General features: G+C 35.3%; 1 protein-coding gene across 1 annotated transcript in view; it reads right to left on the bottom strand.

The window, feature by feature from the left end:
• LOC149556381 (Transport protein particle (TRAPP) component) overlaps nt 1-17,219 on the bottom strand; it is a 70,921-nt gene that overhangs the window by 52,621 nt on the left and 1,081 nt on the right. Inside the window, exon 3 of the mRNA XM_089830672.1 lies at nt 11,008-11,107. Within this exon, the coding sequence (XP_089686798.1) occupies nt 11,008-11,107 (100 nt within the window). The remainder of the gene's footprint in view (nt 1-11,007; nt 11,108-17,219) is intronic.

The following is a 17,219-nucleotide window of genomic DNA, read 5'->3' as shown; positions in this document are numbered from 1 at the left end:
ATATTCAAATACCTTTGTAGACGATATCCTGTAAACCATTCATCTCAATACTACTTCCAACACTTAAACATTTAACCTATTTGATCAATCTAACACTGACATAATTGATATGAGACATGTAGATCATCTGGTTGCCAGCAATGACAACATAGGAATGATGATCCACCCAAATCTCTCATCGACTCCTATCGCAAATCATGCCAAAATCATCCTTCTTCCAAAATCCTAATTCAAGAAATCCAATCCAATTCAAGATCAAAGCTAAAAGCTCCTTTGAAGAAGTTTTCTTTCATGAAAATATTTTAAGCTCTTGAACTTACATTTCTTTTTTAGTCATGGTCATGCAATGCACACTTGCAAATGAATTAGTCGTGGTCATGCAGTGCACACTTGCAAAAAAAAAATATGGAAAACGCTTCAAAAGACATATAAAAGAGACAATAGGGTGAAAAAGGCTAAGCTCCAAACCCACAGGAGGCAATATCAAAGCCTAAAGATGAAGAAAAAGTTGTTGACATGCCTTCCTCGTGTGAATAAGTTGTGAACACTACTCATGGTCTTGAAGAAACAATTGAAGATGAGATTATTGTACAAAAAATATTGAGATCTCTTCCCCATGAGATTTGATGCAAAAGTTTCGGCTATCAAAGAAATGAAGAGTTTGAATACCTTGAAGATGACCAAGTTGCGCAGCATTCTTATGACATATGAAATGAGGACCAAAATGGTACACAATCAAAGCAAGAAGTCAGATTTTAAGCTTATAAAAGATGAAAACAAAGTTCCAACATCAGGTGAAAGCTCAAGAGATGAAGCAGTAGCGTACTTTGTAAAGATATTTATTAAAGGATCTAGCAAGCTCAAAGATAAGTATACTCTTAAATGTTTTAATTGTGGCAATATAGGAACTATGTTGCCAGATGTAGTTGAAAATGAAAAGAAAAAGTATATTATGACAGGAGAAAAGGCAAGAAAAATCATCATAGTTAGAAGAAGCAAAATCAAGCAAAATCTAGGATGAGCTTTTTAAGACAAAAGATGACCTTATATGCTCAATGAAGATTATAATAGCTAATATATAAGTGATGAAAGCTTTTCACAAAGTGGAAAAGTAGAATTATTTTCGTGGCCATGGAAATGAAAGGGGAAGCTCCAAGATGTGAAGACAGAATATTAGATGGATGTAAACACAATGTTTTTGAATGGCAACATAGAAGAATATGTCTATATAAATCAGATAGAGGTTTTGAGGTGCATGAGTGGGATTCCCATTTATCTAAGTTGAAGAGGCCATGTATAGGCTGAAGCAAGCACTTTCTGCTTTGTAATTTTGGATTGACAAGTAATTAAAGATTGGGCTTCATTAGGACAGTGAAACTGCAAATAAGTCTAACATGTGTTATCTGCTTCATAAATATGATCTGCTGTTTGTAATCTTGTGTGTAGATGATCTTTTTTATAGGTAGAAGTGAGAAGTTTGCAGGTTGACCCCCAAATTTGGAAAGAAAGATACTAGTTTTATGCTTTATTTCTTGGATATAGAAGTGTGCCAAGCTACAGGGGAAGTCTTTCTAAGTCAAGGGAAGTGCATAATGGAAATTATAAAATGATTTCATATGATGGATTGCAAGTGCCTTGCTAATCCAATGATTTCAACTTTGAGTTGACATTTTTATGCAATCTGATCTAGTGGATCCATTTGTATTAAATGGCAGCTGATTGGTTCTCTGATGTACTTGGTAAATAGTAGATCTGGTATTTGTTTTACAATTAACACATTAAATCAATGATAAATACTATATCTGATATTTATGGAGTCAAGAAAAGTTTGCTGGACTGCTCCAAACCATGCACTGAGATACTTAAAGGGCACAACTCGTTCTGGGTTAAACTTTGTCGGAAATGAAGTGATGATGTTGCTTGCTTTTCTAGAAGGGAGTAGAAAGGTGATGCTACTAATAAGAAGAGCACTTTTGAGTTTTATTTCAACTAAGGTTCAGGTATGATATCATGGATTATGCAAGAAATGAGAAATAATTGCATTAAGTTCAGCTGGAGTAGAGTACACAGAATCTGCTTTTGCTAGTTGCAAGGCTATTGGCTTCACAAATGGATTGCAAACATTGGACCCAACCATAGTGTACTAGGACAACCAGAGTTGCATGGAACTATCTGAAAAATTTAATGTTTTGTGATCATTCGAAGCACGTTGATATTCATTATAATTTCTGATTGATAAGAGTTCAAAAGGGAAAAATTATTCTTCAATATGTTCCTTCAAATGAGCGTGTTGCAGACATTTTGACAAAGCCCCCATCAAAAGGAAATTTTAAATCTTGAGAACGAAGATGAGTTTTCTGGAAAACAGCTTCCCTGTGAAGAGGGAGTATTAAATTTGCACACCGATGGTGTACCTGAACTACAAATAAAACTTTTTTTGGGGCATTTTGCTAGATTACTAAAATTGGGCACATATTTTAGCATTTTTGTCAATAAATAAAACTAATTTTCTTAGCACAAATTTTTTGCCGTATTATTAGGAGAGTTTTGTGTCCCCTGTTCAAGACTTTTATTGGCAAATTTTAGGTGCAATTTTTTTATCTTTTGATACTTTTATTTGGGGTATGGGCTTTGAATAGAGTTTTTTCATTTTAGCAGCTAAAATACCTAAGATTATTACAATAGTAGATAGTTTCTATCATCTCTATTTAGTATCTATTGTAATCTCCTGTAAATATTAGAAAGTTTCTAATATTTAGTTTCTTGTTTCTAATAGAATGTTTCTATTCTTTAAGATTGTTTCCTAAGGAAACATCATTTAGTCTCTTGCTAAGTTACCATATTTGCTCAGGAAACCTGAAAGTTGACATTCGATTCGCCAAAATTCGAACTCGATTCTCATTCATATCAAATTCGTTCTTTTCCTATCGACTTCCCTACGAGTTCTGTATTTCGAACCCTGGAGGAATTTTGGAGAATTTACAGCAAATGCCGTGGTCGATGGAAGAGCCCGAGAAGAATGTCAACGACTTTGGAACAACTTTGGGCAGGCACCAAAAAACTTTGACTTTTTTAATATTTTAATAATCAAAAAAATGCGTTTGAACTTTGTTTCGTTAATTCAAGATTATAATTTCATTTCTTTGCATAATCAACCCAACCCTAAAGGTTTATTATGCCTTACACGACTACGCCAGTGTTTACTTCCGTCGCCAATATGGAGAGATTTTTGCTTTGAAACAGAGAGGCAGTATACTTTGAAACGGAGAGGAAGAGGAAGACCCGTGATTTGAGGCGGAAAGCATTGAGGCAACGATTTCTTCTAACATCAGAGGCTGTGGAAGACTTGTGATTTGAGGTGATTACTTTTGCTACTGCCAGCGGTAATCACATCTCCTTCATCCAGTCACTCAATAAAACAACAGAGTCAACGATTTCTTTTCCAACTCCTGAGATCAAAAAGGAGGTAAATATAATATATTGCTAGTGACTTGTTCATGCATCATAGTTTCAATTTGATAGTTGATAGTTGATAGTTGTTTATGGATGATAGTTTCATATTTGATATTTATTATTTCTCTTAAATTGTTCTTGAATCTTAGCATATAATATATATTAAATTTAAGAGAGATTAACTATGAATCTATGATAGTAGAAATTTAAGAGAAATTGTTCATTGTTTTTGTTTTGAGATTGTTGGATTTGAACTAGTCTTAGTTTTTTCATTTTGAAGTTACTGATAGATACTAAGAATCCATTACAACTTGACAATAGTTTTTTTCTTTTTTTCTTTTTTTCTTTTTTTTTTTTTTTTTGGTTATGTTTTATTTGTTGTCTATTTTTTTGTAGATTCTATCATGGCTGTTGTGTATTTTATTATAGATTCTATCATGGCTGCAAGTGCATCTGTTGTCAATAACCCCAACTTCAAAATCAACAGATGTTCCCCACTTTGGAGACATGTGCAAATGATTCGACAAATGCCAGGTGGAGGAGGTTATGTGTGGATTTGAAGCCACTGCAGAGAGGAATTTAGTAGCTCTTATAGTAGAGTAAAAGCACATTTGTGTTGTATTCCTCAAAAAGGCGTCAAATTTTGTACTGGAAAGCCAAGAGTAAATGGAGTGCTACTTAAAGCTTTCCTTCCAAATCAAATCGTAAACAAATATATTCAAGAACAGAAGCAAGCTGAGGAAGCTACTAGGAGGGCAAATTCTTCACATCCACTGGAAAGCGATAGGCCTTTAAATAAAGGAAAAACATCATCTATGTCTTCAACTACCGCTCCTAGTGAACCACCTGCAAGGCCATCCATTCTTGCGTCCTAAACAACAGATTGTAAGTAAAAGAGTAGCGAGACCCTTGGAATCATCATTCCAAAATGAAGCTAGAGACATTGTTGATCAAGCCATAGCCAGATGCATTTATGCAAATGGATTGTCATTTAATGGTGTTCGTTCACCGTATTGGCAATAGATGGTGAGGGCAATTAATGTGGCTCCAAACGTGTTCAAGGGCCCTGGGTATGAGAAGGTACGCACCACTTTATTGGATGATGAGGTGGCCCTTGTAGAAAATGCCATGTTGCCCATCAAGGATGCATGGGTCAAAACAGGTGTGACAGTAGTATCAAATGGATGGAAAGATGCAAGGAACCATCCTATGGTGAATGTTCTTGCAGTGTCTACAAGAGGTGCAATGTTTCTAAAAGCAGTGGATTGTGAAGGAGAGGTAAAGGATGGTTCTTTCATTGCAAACATTCTCATCCAAGCTATCGAGCAAGTTGGCCCTCAAAATGTTGTTCAAGTAATAACCGACAATGCGAAGAATTGTAGGGCTGCCGACTTGTTGGTTAAGGAGCGGTATGAACACATTTTTTAGACACCTTGTGCGGTGCACTCACTCAACCTAATGCTGAAAAAAAATGGCACTAAGGTTGAGTGGATTAAAAAAATGTATGAAGAGGCACAAGAGATCCAAATGTTTGTCACAAACCACCATATGACGCAAGCCATATTTAGACAATTCTCGAAATTGGAGCTCTCGAACGTAAGTTGAATTGTTTAAAATTTAAACATGTTTTAGAAATCTAGCCACTTTAGTAAACTTTCTATGTTTTCAAATTTTTAATCTATTACTGTTTTGATTTTAGAATAGGTTGTTGAGACTCGCTTTGCCTCCAACACCATTGTTTTGAGGCGCCTTATCAAGGTTAAAGACGCATTGACTAGAATGGTAACTAGTGCTAATTGGACTGTATGGAGGCAATCTAATAGTGATAAAGCAACTGCCATAAGGGGATTGATACTAAATGAATCTTGGTGGGATCGTGTTGAGTACCTTCTGAAGATCACCGAGCTTATATTGAGCATGATCCAATACACTGACATAGATAGGCCTTGTTTGGGTAAGGTATATGATGGCATTGACTCCATGATTGAGGACATTAGAAATATCATAAATGAGAAAGAGCAAGATCCTGATGAAAAGTTCTTCAAGGAGCTACAATTAATCATGATAGAGAGATGAAACAAAATGACTACCCTTTTGCATCTACTTGCCTTTGCATTGAACCCCAGGTTCTATAGCCAATCGGTCCTCAAGGGGAGTACCAATAGATCTCCCCCATAAAGAGATCCTGAAGTTGCTCAAAGGTACAAGGCAGCCCTTCAAAGACTCTTTCCTAAGCACCTACAACCTGCAATGAGGTTTGAATTTATGAGTTTTGCGAGCACTGATGATTGTGGTATTGAGACTCTTGAAGACAAGAACAATGTCGATGCTCATAAATGGTGGTACTTCCATGGTCAAAAATACCAACACTTGCAGCCCATTGCCATCAAAATTTTATCATAGGTTAGTTTTTTAATCTTAACATTCTAATTACTAGTTTCTTGTTGGTAAATATTCAAAACTCTAATTTTTAGTTTATTGTTGGTAAATTTGCAAATCTTGATAGGTTGCTAGTTCATCGTCATCTAAGAGGAATTGGAGCACATACTCAATCCACTCGATAAAATGCAACCGACTAAACTCCAAGAAAGCAGAGAACTTGGTGTTTGTGCATTCAAACTTGAGGCTCACAACTCACAAAGAGAATACGTACAAAAAACGGGAGGCAAAACAATGGGAAGTCAAACCAAAGGCCGTGGAGTTGGAAGTCCACTTTGATGCACTTGCGATTGAAGATGGTGATCCTAAGATACATAGTACTGATGGAGCCGATCTTGAGGCTACGACTAAGACTACGGTTAAGACTGCTGATGCTAGTGGCACTAATTGTGCTTCTAATCAGCAACTGCCTAATGATAATGAATTCTTTGATGATTTTTGATGATACATTGATATTTGTCATTTGATCACATATGAGTCTATGACTGATTACTGATTATTGATTCAATGATTAGTAATGTTGACATTGTTGTTTTAAAGACTAAAGTTTTGAACTGAAACATTCATATGGTATTATGGTGGTATATTTTGACATTTTGTCATGCCAATCGAACAAATCATTAATATATGTGGTGGTTGAATTTGCTAAATTGCTTTAGATTAGCATAATGGTGTATGAACTGGTATGCTACAGCATATTTTTACATACATATTTTTTATTTTATTTTAAAAAAATCTTGTAGAGATGAACCCAAAACGAACCCGAACCCAGCCCAAAAAAATTTTGATCGAATTTCGAACCCAAATGTCAAACCCGCATCTGAACTAGAAACCGAACCGGCAACTTAGGTTATGAGTTATTAATATCTCTCATGGTTGTAGGGTGCAAGAAAGAAGCAATGAGATGAATATTTCCTTGGTAATACATATTCATAGGGAGACTATTCAGCTTCAAAGGGAGATTACATGACAGAGGGAAACGTCCAACCCTTTGCAAGTTTATGCAATAGTCAGCCATCTTATCGTGCTGATTAAAGATGTCCCTGCTGAGAGGGAGTTTATGTTTAAGAGAAAATCTCAATTACTAAATTTGTCCATATTGAGAGCGAGTCTTTGTTAAGATAAAATCTCAATTATTAAAGTTGTCCCTACTGAGAGGGAGTCTTTATTAAGAGAAATTCTTGATTATTAATGCATTCTTCTCTAGGAGAAGTTTGAGGTGAAAACCCTCGTTTCCACCCTCTGCAAGTAGGCATGGTGCAAATGCATTCTTCTCTAGGAGAAGTCTAAGGTGAAAGCCCTTGTTCCACCTTCTGCAAGTAGGCATGGTGGAGATGTATCATTCTTAGGGAGAAGTTTTGAGATAAAAGTCTTTGTTCTACCCTCGACAAGAAGGCATGGTGAAATTCATGTGAGTGACTCTATTCAATGTGCTTATGAAGTAACTATGGTGGATTATGTTATGCTGAGATAACATCTTTGGTTGCAGCTATGTGTGCATACCTGAATAAAGATCTCTCTCTTGCTAAGAGGGAGTATTGGTGTTTGTAGCTGTGATAGAGATTTTTATCTCTGATTTTATGAGATAGGAATATGTTTGTTATGACTGTTATGGTCATCTTCAGCTGAAAGAGATATATGTGATTATATTTAAGTTAATATTATGCAAGAAGACATGTGTCATATGTCATGTGAAGAGGCATGTGTATGGAAATATGAAGTGTTGTATATGTGAAAATGTGAAAGGTCTTATTTTTGGACTCAAAGAGACCTTCGTGTGAAAGATGAAGAGTCTTATGGAATCTATTTAAGTGATTGTTTGGTATGTTATAAATGAATCAAGTGAAAGTCTTGTTATATGAACATTTCTTGATCAATAAAATAAATTTTTGCTGGTGTGGCTGGGTTTTTCCCTTCAAGTGGAAGGGATTTCCCAGGATAAATGTTTTGTGTCTTTCATATATTATTTATGCTCTTATATTGCTGTTTATCTCTATTTCTGGGCTAAAACATTAACACTCATCATTTGAAGAAATCAAAATGATCATATGACCATATGAGCCATTCATTTCCAATTCATATATCATTATAATGATTAACCGCTATTCCAATTTCCCATGATATCATAACAAAAAAATTTAACCAATCATTCAACTTTGCATGAAGCCTCAATGACTATAAAGGAACATTTAAAATTGAGCCAGAAATTGGGATGTAACAACTGAAATATCCCAGAGCATACAAAGAACCAAATAGACAAGATATGCAATGATAGAACTGCAATTCTGTGATTTCCAATCAATTCTCATACAAATATATGTGTTATTAGAGTTATGAAAGGCTCAAGCGATATTGCACCTTAGTCTTCTAATGATTATTCCACATTAGAAGTCACAGATTGATGATGTCAATATGTTCAAGCTGTTGAAGCCAATATGCTGAAGTTGGTGTGCTGACAATTCTACATCTTGTGAATTTATGTCAGATGAGAACACCGAGGCAGATGCTGATGCAAATGTATATAATAATATATATCTCTAAAGTTTGCTCTTGCAGAAGCAGGAAATGATATTGTCATTACTCCACAGAAGTATGAAGCAATATTGCTGATGCTGCAGATGTATACACTGGGTATGATATGATGTTGTTGGTATCACAGATGTATATGCCACGGATAAATGATTTTATCCGCTATTGCAGAGATGTACACCACAGATGTCTATTTTTGTGATATCATATCACAAATGTATGCATTGCTGACGTTGTTATTGCTGACATGTATAAGCTTTAAATCACAGAGCCAGGAAAGGTCTGATCACTGATCTTGAATGATGTCCTCGCTGATGTTCCAATTCCCAATTTTTGAATGATTGAAATGCCAATAAAGATGCAAAGACTACCAATCCAATTCATAATAGTGGGGATAATTCACCTCCAAAACTGCAATCTCCCAATAAATTCCAATTTGGAATTACCAAGACAACTAAATGCAAAGCTGATCAATGATGTCCAAATGCTTCAAGAAGACTGCTACCTCCATGAACAAGCAAGTTGTCTCATAATTTTAAATCAAAAGGGTGGCAGAAAGTTGGTGCCACAAGCTACAAGCAGATAGGATGGACCTAAGCATGCAGCTACAAACTCAGCCCAAGAAATTATCCCTTTGCAATGCAAACTAATCGTCCATGGTGATCAAATGGACCTCACAAAATGGAGGTTGCTAGTGGGGTCCAATAGGAGGGGACATGAAAGAAGAAAAGATAGAGACAAAAGAAGGCACCCAATTCAATGTTGAAATTTCCCTCAACACTTGACGGGAAACTTGACTTGGAGCCCTGGGGTGATTTAGGAAACAACACAATAATACAGAGTTCCAACATCTATTGAGCAAGAAAGATGTAGAAGACAATAAAAAATGAAAAAACAAGCTAGAACAATATTGAAAGATTATATACCTTAGACTATGCAAGTTCTGTATACTGATATGAGAAATCAAATGATTAATCATCCAAAACAGAAACTAACTCAGCAACTAAAAGTGTTTTCAATTAAATGCTGTTGTGCAAAATTATACATGTGTGGTAGATATAAAGGGAGGCATGTTTCCTCACCTTACGCCAGTTGATTTTCATGGCAGTACCACTGAACAAGTTTCCAGAAAAGAATGGTGCTATGAATATTCCATGATATTGCATATGACAAGTTAGGCTCAATGGTTTCAAGTCTCGACCATGTTTTTGTTAACATGTTTTGAAATGCACTTAATTTGGCATATCACTTTGATGCCACACTCATGTCTTCTTGGATCAATATCATCAAAATAGGGTATCCAGGACCCTAAACTGCTGAAGTGGGTGATTTCCAATCTGCTGCAGTCTCTGTTAGATGGACATGACACTAGTAGTTGCTTTTGCTATCTCAACAACGCACACAATAAGTGATGTAAAACTCAAGTAGCAAATTCACAATGCAAGAAGATATTCATAAATAGATGGGGGTGTTCATCATCAGCTGGACAACATGTGGACTCTGCAGAAATGCAAGTTGACGTCCAGTGTGATGACCGTATCTTACAGGCATTATGAAGAGAATAGTGCTAGACTATCCCTGATGAATGGATGTCGCCAAGTTCAGAAGAGCTTATTTAAGAGTCAAGACAGTGATATTGATAACAGCCAATCCCACTCTCCTGGATAGATTCACTTCCCCTAGCACTCAATCTTGGTCTACTGGGAATTGTCAAAGTCCAACTATCAATATTCTCTCATTTCCATTTTTGTTTTCCAGTGCTCCTCTTTAGCTTCAATCATTATTTGACATACAATGTTGGAGGTAGCTTATAAAAAAGTACCCTTCTGAGACTTATTGGTTCAATGGTTTTTGTTGGATTCATTTGTATTGGGAGGACAGTAACTGTTTCAGGCTGCAGCCTGTACAGAAATATTGGATCTAGAGGAAGCATTTGCAGTTGATCTACCTTCCCCAGGTTTTCTTTCAGAAGAGATGTATTGTGCAAATTGAGACCTAAAGCCATATTTTAATGTACAAATTCCTGGATCATATGCATGGTATAATGTTTTACTTCTTTGTATTCCAAGATGGCAATGCTTACAAGCAATTTTGGTATTTTGCGATGTGCACTTCTCAGATGCACATAAAATGGCTTCCAGGCAGATTTTTAAAAGATTAGAGTTTTACGCCTGGAACTGTGAAGAGATAGCAGACTCAACTGCATCCTCCTGTCAAGCAGTGTTAATCTAGGGTCGGAACTGGATGGTGTTTGCCATGAGTATGGTGGTAGCAGTCTGTATATTTGTCTCATGTGAGACACCCTCTAAACAATGGCAAAAAGAATAGAATAGTAGAAAGATCTCCATATGTACTTCCCAAGCTCTGTAATAATAGAAATAGCTTCTAATCTCTGTGAAATATTGACTATGGTTTACTTGCAGAATATTTGGAAAATGCCTTGTTTATCAAAGTCCTGCAATTTGTTCCCTCGGTTTTATCATTTGTCACTATCTAAGAGTTCTAAGTTGTACTCATTTCCTGAAAACAGAGCTCTGTGGCTACTGTTTCTTTAAGATCGCCAATCAAAAAAAGTTCAGAAGATACCTTTGCAATAACATCTGTTGTTTCTTTGAAGTCCACACATCTTGTAACATTTGCTTTCGCTAAGAATTCATCAATTAGACGGATTCCAATATTATAACCCCTACAGTGTAACATGTCAACAGAAATTACTATAAGTAAACTATTCAACAATGTATTGTCAACGTCTCAATAAAGACATCAGATAATGAAGTTTATTAGACTGCAAAATGTAAAAGGTAGCAAAATATTCAGAGTATATGTGCAAAAAAAAGGATGGCATGAATAAGAAACAACAAAAAGAAGATAAATGGAAAGTTTATGGAACGCTAAAATAATTCCTCTTATAATCATATTGACTATTGACATTGTCTAACATAATTATCTTATCATTATTCATTAACAATAATCATATTATTGATTATTCACATTAAAATTCATTATTAATTATCCAATATTAATATTAATTATTGTAGTTATTCATTTCTATGATTTAATTGAATAATTCTTTATTATTTAATTAGTGGGGGTTAAATGTCCATTTTATACAAATTAATAAAACTCCTAATTATCTCCTTACAATTCAACTCATTGTTCAAATTAGCAACTTCCTTGTAAATTTCTCCCTTTAGTGAAATAATAAATTCATTATTATCCTCTCAAAAGGTCAAAATACAAATTTATCTCACCAACTTAAGTTCACTAATCTATCTTCCCAAACTAACTCCACGACTAGTGCATTTTACTATTGATCTTTGATGTAATCTCTACTCTCCATCCAATCTTTTTATAAAAAAGTATAAATCCATCCATTCACACATAAAATTTGGAACCACAAATCTTTACACAAAATAACTCCCATTTTTCTCACTCAAAAATCATTAATGGTATGATATTATGTTGTACATCCACATTATTCAAGAGAAAATTGCTTCAATACACTCAATCTAAGGCTTGAAGTCAAATATGAAATAGGAATTTAAATTCATATTTTATATTTTCATTTAATATTCTTATTTAATATTTCAAAAAAAAAAAATACTGCATACATTTTAGTGAACCTCATGGGAACACAAAATTGTCTTCATCTAATCTGGGTGTTTGTGACTCTTTGGTGGTTTCATCTTATAGGTCTTACACCTTATTGGAGAGATTTGAAAGTGATATCATACAAGGAGCTTGTAGCTCTAAAATGACGTCAAAGTTGAGTCTGTAAGGCCTGAAACAAAATTATGAATAATATGACATGTTTTGGTGCAAGAAAACACTTTTAGCCAAAACAAAATATTGGACTCTTTCTTTAGTAATTTGTACATTTGTATAGATTTTTTACTTTTCAAACTATGATTTAAGCACATTTTAGTTTTTTTTAATAAAAAAATCACTTCCCTTGATATTATTAAATATATTATTCATAGAAGCTTAACTGCCTAGCTAAGATCATCACCCCCCACCCCAAGCTTTTTTAGCCCATAAAACAACATTGTTGATTCAAAATTAAATAACTGTTTCATTGTCTATCGGATTTTCAATTTTTTGCAAGCATTGAAAACATGAGTCAGAGAACTTTTCTATGGTATCTTTTGTAAATTCTATCCAAAGTAATTGTTCAAAGTCCACCTTTATTATTAATCTTTAAATGCTCATAACTTTTGCAAACAATGAAATTGAATGAGATTTTGTTTTTTAAATGGCATTGGAAAGCATGAGAAATGATGTGATAGACATCTATTTTTCTATTTGCTAACAATTGTTTCTAATTCTAAGGAATTTATATTCCATTTCTAATGTGCTGTCCTTGCAGCAAATTGTGTGTCCAGGACTTTGATCTTTGGCAACTAACTTAAAAGTATTGAAAATGATGTCTCTTGCAAGTCAAAAAAACAAATTTTAAAACTAATAATTCTATGGTTTGTATTACAAGAGGTAATTGGTAAACAGTTGAATCATACATTTACAAAGAACAAATTGTTCTTATAGAGACTATGATCGAGATGTTTCTAAAAAGAAACATACAAATAATAGAACGAATCTATTATACAGGATATTTACAATATCAAGAAGTGGTCACTAAAATAGAAATAAAATAACATTGGAGATATTATTTTAATAGGTGGCAAGCTTATCTGGAGAAGAGTTTGTTTATAGAAGTTTTCCAAGTTATGTTTGTCTTTTCTTCTTTTTGTGTGTTTGGTCACCATTGCTTTTGGGATTAAAATTCACTTTCACACTTCAACATAATCTAATATAATTTACCATTGTTTTTCATGATCTTGAAAATCAAAAGCACACACATATTACTGGAGGCCCTGGAGGGCTTTATTTAAAGAACAAAATTTGTAGTTCTGCTTGACTCTAGTACTCGTAACTTCTTGAATTTAAGCTGATCCCCTGCCCTGGATTTCAAGTATGCAGTGTCCTCCATTTGACATTACTGTTGTTGATGGGTCCCACCTTCACTGTCATACATGCATTTAAGAGCCATCCTATGCATGGAGACTATTTCTGTGAAATCTCATTTCACTATTGTACCATTACATGCTGCTGGTATAATTTAGGGATCCAACATTTAAGACTACTTGGTAATATGAAATATCAATTTTTGCTCATTGCCTATAAAGTTCATGTGAGGTTTAAAAAAATACTGAATTTCCAGGTTCAGACCTACAAAAATAATGCTGCTTTCGGCATATAAGTTGAAGAAAGAAATGAAAAGAAATACCCCTGGTGTGGTCCGTCATCCAATGCCCTTAAAGGGCTACATCAATCCAACAAAACAGAAAGACTTGAACATACAAAGCCTCAATGTGGTTTATTGCGGCAGTTTTCAGGTGTGTTTAGAGGAATTCCAAAAAGTCTGCCACCAGACAATGGTAAGGACCACATCATTGAGTTGAAGGAAGGCACCAACCCAATCATAACCGAACCCTGCCAACACATATAAGGATTCAAGGGTTCTGTAATGTCCCCATTTTTGCCAGCATTAGAGTTTGAGGAATTAGCCTATTCTGATGATCCTTGTAGGCTAATTATTGTGGATAGATGGTCTTCTGAGGCAGAGGCTTGGCTATGGGAGGGTGTTCTCTTCTTCACAATTCGATATGTTCCTGTTTGGTCTTTGTTTGACTCAGATTGAACTTCGTTTGGGCTTAGTTTCATGCACCTGTTATTTATGGCAAGTTTGGCGATGATTGAGATGGGCCATTTCTATTTTAGAGAAGTACATTTGGTCACATAGGGAAATAATACGTGTGACTCTTGTTTCAGATGGCATATTTAAAGGATAAGTATTTTGGGAGTTATTGAGATTCTAGTGGCCAAATTATTATTAAATTATTAAATGGGAGCTTCTAATTGAAAGGTGTATTGATGAAGGCTCTTTAATGAAAAGTGTGAGGAAGATGCCAAGTTGCATTATAAAAGAGACTTCAGGGAGAAAAAGAATTCGTTCTTCAATATTGCTTTTTAATGACTTGTGAAGTTTCTTGATGGTTTGGAGGTTGAGAATTCTTGACGACTGATTACTATTGATCTGGGCATCAATTGCTGCTGTTGTAAAGCAATTGAATCAGTGTTCTGAATCTGAATTGAGCATTTAATTCACTGCTGTTGCATAGTAAATTGATTTGTGACTTCAATCTGATTTCGGCATCCAAGACAGGGTTTCGTGTGTGAGATTTATTATGAAGATGGAGTTGTTTGAAGATAATTTTCCTGAATTGTTGGGTTCCACTATTCTACTGATTTGCGGTCATTGTTACTGCCACTGGAGGGCAGATTGAAGTGTTGCGTTCATCCTTACTGGGCAGCGTTCAAGCTTACAGCTAGTGCGATTTCCTTGAGGATGAGACATGGACTCTCTTATCATCTTTATTACTGGGTTAGCTACATTGCATATCAAAGCTATCACTTACTGAAGTGGCATGGGAATTTACTTGGGCCTTGCATATCAACATTCAAATATGTACTTTAGTTTTTTAATTTGTTAAAATCATGTTTGTGACCCTCAAGCAGACTCCTAGGGAAAAGAGGGATTAAAATCATGTTTGTGACCCTCAAGCAGACTCCTAGGGAAAAGGGGGACTTTAAGAAAAATTTAAATCGAAGAGTCTTTTGAGGGAAAATAATTTACTATGAATTTTAGTCTTATTTCCCTCCAGCTGTAAAGGGAATTTGGCTCTCATTTTCATTATTTAAAGTTGCACACATACCAAGATGTTGCTGAAGTGAACAGAGAAATTCTCTCAAAGTTGATTGAGGAAGCAAACCATCATCAATATTAATTGGTTTCTGGTGAAAGATCCATCCTAGTTGGTTTGTGTTTTAACTTTTCACACAAGAAACACATTGCTTTTCATGAAGTTTTGAGAATTCAGAGTTTCAAACAAGTTAAAGTTTCTCAAGGTAAACTGATCATAGTTTTAAGAGATTGTTGTTGTTGGTTTTGGGGCAATCTTGGCATTGTTTTCAGGTGGATTGCAGGAGGTATTTTGGTCTGGCTGTGCATCCCTGTGCTAGGCAATACCTTACACTTTTCCACATCAACATTAGAGAGTCCTTAGAGAGTTTGATGAATTTTTTGTGGGCATTAACCCAATGGTTTCCTAGTGGCTGGGCAACCAGTTTCCAAGCAATTTTCAGGCACCTTTGCAAGGTTTGAATTTTTCCTATGAGGATTGAACTCCTTTCAAGCTGTATACAAGAATCATTGGCATGGCATCAGCACTGCCAGCCAAGCACTAAGTTTTGCAGGATCTTTCCCTTCACAAAAGGAGATGCCTCGACCTTGTGAGCAATTGATGGAGGGTTCATTCATGAGTAGATGACAGAAAATGCAGATTTGAATGTTTGAAGGTGCCGCCCCTGTTGATTAAAGTGACTTTCAGCTGTATAGACGACTGAAATTCAGTTTCAGACTTTGCCTTACTGTGTTTTCAGGGCCTGAAATCAACATTTCTCCATCGTTCAAGGTTCCAACAAGTGATGGGTTAAAATGTTGTGGAGGAAGGGATTGAAATGGAGATTATGCATGCAAAAGAGTAGAATTAGAAAGTTTCATTCTGCTTTTATAACTCGTGAGCATAACAGTTCATGGAAGACCAAACAAATGCTTAGAATCAATAATCTCATCTATAGCTGAATGCCTATAAACTCATGTGATGGTAGTCAGTGAAATTAGTGAACAATGCAGCCTATTGCCATATTTAAATGGTGGATCATGCTGGTTGGATTTAAGGTTGTTGAAAGTTTTCCCCGCTGTTCTAAACTGCAGACCTGTTAGTGCAGCTCAGCTTAAGTTTGAGGGCTCATTGTGTGACCATTTGTGGCTTCTGACCTATCCATTCAATTTCAACAGCAACACATTGTTAGAGCCAGGAGATTAGCTTAGAGTGTGGAGGTGAGTTTGATATTTGGAAAATGCAAATCCTTCAGAATTCTATACTACTACTGCAGTTCTGTACTTAGTCTTCCATCCATTTTGAGGTTATTTGATTATCATCTATTTAATCACTAAAAGTACTAATAATTGAAAATACTATAAAGTACTAATTATTGAATATACTGTGTTAATTTTTGTAGTGTCATAAATCGTTGGTGTTAACAAATTCACAGTATGCTTAGAATCCATTGGGGATGTATCTGATTTATGTGTGAATGTGCCTGATTTCAGGACCGTTTCTGCAAACTTGTTTTATCCCCCTGTTCCTAGCCTTTTTGCTTGCACATTTTGCTAGGACTAGGATTCCCAGTGCCCTTGTTCTAGCAAATGGGCTAGATGAAAATCAGCCTTGCAATTTTCTAGAATCAACTTTGCTTTGTCAGCCTTTGCCAAAAAGTCATTTCCAAACATGTGAGTTGCATATGAATACAACTCGCTTTCTCATTTCAAGGTCTAATACTCTAGCAAGCACTCTAATTCCTATTTAGCAAGCCATTATAATCAATCCAAAATATTCAAGGAGCAAATTCAAGAATTTAAACATTAAAGTTCGCTACAGTAATTGTGATCAAGTATATCATGTCCTTTCACGGTGTAAGCATGCACTAACATGTTGCAAGACTTCATAAGTATCACATCAAGACTTGTGTGAAATTCCATGGGAGGGTACAAATTATGAGGTACATTCAAGTCAAGACCACTTTTGCAGCGATACAATCTAATGTGATCCGTCATATATTCGAGCGATACAAAAGTCTAATGAGGAACATCAGAGCGTAGCCCAGTGTTAATAGGA

The sequence above is a fragment of the Cupressus sempervirens genome, chromosome 5, assembly GCF_028749045.1.
Source record: "Cupressus sempervirens isolate cs-2001-9-10 chromosome 5, ASM2874904v1, whole genome shotgun sequence".
Classification (NCBI taxonomy): domain Eukaryota; kingdom Viridiplantae; phylum Streptophyta; class Pinopsida; order Cupressales; family Cupressaceae; genus Cupressus; species Cupressus sempervirens.
The sequence above is the reverse complement of the archived record's forward strand: the minus strand, read 5'-3'. Positions and strand labels throughout refer to the sequence as shown.